Genomic DNA, 6,000 nt, shown 5'->3' on the forward strand with positions numbered 1-6,000 from the left:
CCGGATATCAGATGATCTCTTTTCCAGGTAACTATGGTGTGCAGCCAAAACTGAGAAATGGTTTAGAGCCAGACTGTCTAGCACACAGTAGGCGCTCAACAAATGATCATTAAATATATTAGCATGTAAATTAGAAGGAAATAAGGTTGGCTGGGGAGAATCAGGTAATATGGTAGTCAGCCAAGCAGAATTCAATCTCAAGAGAAGTCAGCACTGATAAATCAGGAAGGCAGGAGAATGGGATCACTCACTCCTTTATTCCACCAATTTGTGAAAGGTCACTACTGGGAACAGCAACCAGCAAGATTAGATTGGATCCCAAGATATTCACTGTTTAAAAGTAGAAACAGGAGGCAAACATGCAACTCAAGACAGAATGTGGCAACCAGGACAGGAGAGGCATCCACCAATCCTACAGGAGAAATTAAGAGACAGAAATAGAAATAATTTCAAATATAAGAATCAGCCAGAGATGGAACTGGAACAGGGCCTTGAATATCAGGTTGAGTAGGACTTGCACAGGTAAGAATGAAGGGGCAGACAAGGGAACAGGGTGGGCAGGAAAGGCAGAGGCTGCTTAGGAAACACTTAAGAGCTAGGTTCTCTGGGGTAGAGGGAGCATGTGGAGAAGTAATGGGGAAAAGGGGTGGACTATTGAAGTCCCTGGAGAAGGGAGGGGCTGGAGATGAAGGAAAAAGAGAGGACAGGTGTGACTTTCCAGGCAAGACAGAAGGAGATGAAAAGGACCTAACATACCTAAGAAACTTCTCCTGGTCTGGCTACAATGTATCTTCTTTTAAATACCATTGTTAAAGGTTGAAAAAAGAGGTGTGAAGAAAATAAACTGTAGTTTTGCTGACTACATGTAACAAAAAAGAAAGTAACAAAAAAGAAAGACTCTGTTTAAATCGACTTGGTGATAATGAGATGAGAAAATACTTGTACTCAACAGTCCCAAACACAAGCCAAAAGCTGAAATCAAAATGGTAAACCAGAAGTACAACTACAATTTATATATTGTTTTACGAAAATCATAGTCCACATTTAGAAAGCTGATTAATTTGAAAGTAATTTTACTCATAAGAGTCTCCAACTTACAAAAAGAACCCTTAAGTAATTAAGACAAAATCAGCTTATGTTTTGGAAGTTCAAAAACAAAACAGTAAGGATCTGGTCAGAAATAATTTAAAAATACCCATAAACCTGTGAAGTATGTCAATGCCAACCTACATCTTGATTTACACAAATCGCAGACGCATATGCACAAAACACACAAAATACTCCATAAACCAGACACTTTTACAAAAGACCTCTCAAGGGTTCTTAGGAAATGTTATTTAAACAGGGAAGGTGAGGCAATTGATTAAACAAACAATTATTTTAGAGTCATATCTAAGATCAATTTCGAACTATTTTACAAGGACTGAAAAATGGCTGTTACGTGGATTTGAAAGGTTTCATCTGGCAAAATGCAAGCCTTCTGGTATGGAAAACACTGAAGTGTCATATTATAAAAGTAATCCTGAGTTGCTTTTGTTTTTAATATAACAAATAGCCTTCTCCCAAGTTAGTGCCCCTACTAGTAAAGCTTATTCAAAATTAATGGCTCTACTTGGATAAATGTGTTCATTACATTTTGAGGGAAATTCACCTCCCAAGGTACTCTCCACACGATTTAAGCCAACGACTAAATAAATGTTCATAATATTTTTCTAACTACAAATACAATTTAAATGTTCATTAAGTTTTTTTTTTCCAGTAAGCTCACTGTGGTAATCTTAATGCTACACTCAGTTTATTCTTTTCACCCACTATACAGTAAAAATCTGTAAAGAAACCAAGAAAAACAACCTGTATTTCCATGACTGCCCTCACACAAATCTATGAAGCCAAAATATATCTCGTTTAAAACACATTTTTAAAAAGGATGCATATAAAATGTAATTTTTAAGCTCTTATCTAAATCATTTTCAATGGAGGATATTTACACATTCCTACCCGAAAGTAGCACATCTTTGGTAAATGCTTCTATCTTTTTATTTAAAAGAACCTATCTTGGATAAAACAACTTTTAGCTGGAAAGAATGTGTATTATTCTCTTCCAAAAATCTTTTTAGGATACCAAAGATGTTAACTATTTTCGTTAAGTTATTAAATTACTGTCGTGCTTTTGCCGCTTTAAAAGAAAAAAAAACAAACAAACCAACCATGAGCGGCAGACAAAACTTCAAACCCCAGCATTTTCTCCACTGCGAATATTGGGGGAAAAAAAACAAATTGGTAAATGTGTTTTTAAAAATATAGGCAAAGCAATCTGTACCTGAATCACTTAGGTGGAGAGAGCAAATTTTAAAATGGTAATAAAATTTCCATAGCGCTCAAAATGGCTGAGGCGCTCAGCCCGGACCCACGCGGAGCTAAGACAAAAACTACGCCAACAGCACAGCTACGGCCACGCCATGCTGCCGTCCATTACAGCGACTTTTCCAGAAAAACCGCTGCCCGGCACGTTATCCAGATAAGCAGCCGGGTCCAGGTTTCGCCCAAATGGGTAGCCAACACCGGTACCCTAGAGAATTTAATCACAACCCTCTGTTGGGGGGCGGAGTCAGGGATCCCCGGGAACCCCCAAAGGGGCGAACCCAGTCACTTCGCTGGGGCCAGGGCGGAGAACCCGGGACCCATCTCCAGAAGGGCGAACCACGCAACTCTCTGCTGGAGGCTGAGTTGCGGGATCCCGGGGACTCATGAGCGAACCCAGCAACTTTGCTACGAAAGCGGAATCAGATTCTGGGGACCCCCGAAGGGGCGAACCCTGTAACTCTTTGCTGGAGGGCTGGATCAGGGATCCCAGAGCTTCCGGAGCCGAGCGAACCACCCACCTCCCTGCTCCGCCGGCGGGACCGGACGCGTCCCTCGGAGCGCGACGTCGGCGTGTGGCTGGAAGCCCCGGGCCCAAGCGCGCTGCGGCTGCCGGCGCGCAACGCTGTCTCCCCTCCATCTCAAACCCGGGCCCCACATAGCTCCGGCCAGGACATGGGGACTTTATCGAAAATTGTTAAGGGTTGGACCCTGGTTCCTGGGCGCCCGCACTCACCTGCGCGGCCATCACGCGCTGTCTCTCGGCGATCAGGTTGCACTTCTTGCACTGGCAGTCCCGCCACATGCAGAAGCGCTTGTGGCCCTTGAGCGGCGACGCGTAGCCGTGGTTCCTGCATCGCGCGCACTTGGGCAGCCGCGGGGATTTCTTGCTCCCGGCGCCCGCGCCGGACGGCCCCGAGGCCCCACCGCTGCCGCCGCCGCTGCTGCTGCTGCTGCCGCTGCCGCTGCCAACAGTGCCAACGCTGCCAACGCAGCCGCCGCCGCTGCCGCCGGAGCCCGAGGTTGCTAGCAGCGCCCCGGGCGCTTTGCCAAAGCCCCCGGCCTTGCCCTGCGGCGCTGCACCGGGGGCGTGCGGGGCCTCCGACGGTGCCGAGGGCTTGCCGAGTGCGTCGTCGTTGGGCATGGTGCTTCAAAGAGAAGCTCAAGAACTCTGGTCGCCTCTCCGGTTAGAAGACCGCTGCGAGGGAAGCACCCAGCCAGCCGACGGCTAGGCTCCCGAGAAGGGGCGGAGGCGTGTGCGCTGCAGCCGGAGATGCAGCCGACGTGCAGAGATCTGGACACGCAATGCCCAAGTAGTGGGGGGTTGTGCCCTTTTATATCTTCTTTTGGCGCGCGCGCCACAGAACTTCTGGATATTTTTCAGAATGTTCCCGGGACTGCCAGGGCGGGAGAGGGCGCGGCCACGCCCACCGTCCCCCAACTTTAAGCGCAGTGCTAGCGTTCTTGTAAGCTTGCACAGTCTGCAAACACCGAAGGCATTGCTGCAAAGCTGCTGCAAGAAGGCAGCTGGGCTCCGCAGATCAAAACAAAGCTGTGCATCGTACTCCTGCAAGCTGCTTGCAGGAGGTGCAGACCACCCCCTGGGGTCTTGGTAGCTCCTTTCTCCCAACGAAGCCACTCTGCAAGTTCCGTAGGGCAGACGTGTTTGCTAGAAGCCCGCTTGGAAAGTGGTTTCTTTTTCCCTTAAGAGAATTAACTATGAGATTGAAGGCCTGAGAAAAGTCCCTGCACTTGTACCCTCAAATAAGACTCTCAGTGCGGGGGGCTCATGCGCTCCAAAAATTGGGCCTTTCCCTTCCACAATTCCCCTTTCCTGCACCTGTGTTCATTTGCTCACAAGCTTTCTACCTGTTGACTCCAGTTAACTTTTGCATCTCTAGTTTCAGCCCATGTTGCCTCTCTCCCTAAGGTGCACATAGATTATTGCTTTTGAGGCAGCTTCACTTAGGATCTGCAAGCAAACTCAGCCTTTCAAAAAATCTCGGGGATGGGGGAACAAATGCAGACATTTATCAAAATTCATTCCATATTTAAGACTTGTGCACTTTATATATATAATTATACCTCAAAAAAACCCTGAGTAATCTAACACCCTTTGCCCCACCCTACTCTACCCCCACCCTACTCTACCCCCACCCATGTTTGTCTCTTCTCTCTGTATTAACAGCAAAAATCCATCTGGAAGGCCAGCCCTCCTCATGTCTGAATCTCTGAAGTAGCTTCCAGCTGATCTCTTTGCCTTCCAGTATATTCCACGCACACAGCAGCTGGCCCTTGTAGCAGCTTGGTCTTTTTTTTTTTTTTTTTTTTTTTTTAATGTGAAAAAACAAAAGTTAAAGACCTCATGCTACTGCTTAAAGTACTTAGAATGATCTCCCTCTGCATTTCTCAGCCTCACATAGTTACCTACCAGCCTGGGGGAGCTCTTTGTTGGCCCTTAGATTCCTCTTTGCTCAGGGCACTTCCATAACCTTGCAGTGGTCATCGTCCAGCTAAGGGGCTGCCCTTACATCTTTCCCCCATGCTCCTTCCTTTTCCTGAGTGTCAGCACTCAGGTTCCATATTCTGGACTCCAACCCTAGGGGACTAGGTCTACAAAGGAACGCAGCTGTCCCGTCTTGACTTTTCATCAAAATGGCTGTCCAGTGACCCTCTCTTTCAGCAGATTAACGTTTTCAGCACTGAGCTCTGAAATCCTCTAACTGCCCTTTGCCATTCTTATTCTGAAGCCTCTCACAGGCTCTTCCCCTGCCTGGATTTTTCCCATCAGTGTTCTCTGTCTAAAATTAGTTCTTGAAGAAGCGTCTTGCTTTACACAATACCTGGTATCCTACCCATCAAGCCAGTGAAGCTCCACCCCTGATAGAGGCCAGGGTGCAACCATTCATATCATTCTGGAACTTGTTAAGTGATAACCACTATTTTGTTCAGAAATATCCCTAAGTCTTCCACTAAAACCAATGTGCCAACTGCTGTTATCTACAATTTACTTTTCTTTTTCCATATTGACAGTTCAATACATTAACTAGAGCTGAGTCATTCCCAAGGCTCAGTCAGATTTAGAGGACAAAGTAAATGCTGGAAGCAGTAGCTGTCAAATCTCAATTCCAGGGGAACACATGTTTCTTATGAGCATCCTATCACTAGAATCTATGAGGGAGGAATTTAAGCCTACAGAAAACCTGGGGCCAGGAATCTATGTGACCAAAGCATTAAAACATAAAACGTTATGGTAAAGTTTTTATTCACAAACCACAGAAGAGGTACCAGCCATGAGATGATCCAAACGAAAGTAGGAATACCCCAAGGATGAACAGAATCATCCTAGACATTTAGAGTAGTCTGGTCCTGTTGTCTCCTTTATTTCCTCTCTTTTTTCCAGAAATCAAAGCCAGGAAGGACATTGATGCGAATCTGTATTTATTGAGGTACAAAGATGTCCAAGACATACTGACAAGTGGGGAGTGGGGGTGGGTGGGTTCTAAAACAATGCAGAGTTAAGGAAAGACTTCTTAGATACGACACCAAAAGCCCAGGCAATAAAAGAAAAAAAAATTGATATACTGACTTCATCAAAATTCAAAACCTTTGTGCTTCTAAAGACACCATTAAGAAAGT

At 45.9% G+C, this 6,000-nt stretch overlaps 1 protein-coding gene across 3 annotated transcripts in view; it reads right to left on the minus strand.

The window, feature by feature from the left end:
* DMRT1 (doublesex and mab-3 related transcription factor 1) overlaps nucleotides 1-3,505 on the minus strand; it is a 90,858-nt gene extending 87,353 nt beyond the window's left edge. Inside the window, exons 1-2 of one of the 3 annotated variants that reach the window (XM_090275857.1) lie at nucleotides 3,393-3,505; nucleotides 3,098-3,326 (exon numbers count right to left, since the gene is read on the minus strand). In XM_090275857.1, coding sequence (XP_090131983.1) covers nucleotides 3,098-3,326; nucleotides 3,393-3,505 — 342 coding nt within the window. Of the gene's footprint in view, nucleotides 1-3,097 lie in introns of all 3 variants that reach the window. The other 2 variants (XM_090275856.1, XM_090275854.1) reach the window with 2 other exon arrangements.
* Nucleotides 3,506-6,000: the final 2,495 nt, after the last annotated feature.

The sequence above is a fragment of the Furipterus horrens genome, unplaced genomic scaffold (assembly GCF_987537825.1).
Source record: "Furipterus horrens unplaced genomic scaffold, mFurHor1.1.pri manual_scaffold_4, whole genome shotgun sequence".
In the NCBI taxonomy this organism is placed as follows: Eukaryota; Metazoa; Chordata; class Mammalia; order Chiroptera; family Furipteridae; genus Furipterus; species Furipterus horrens.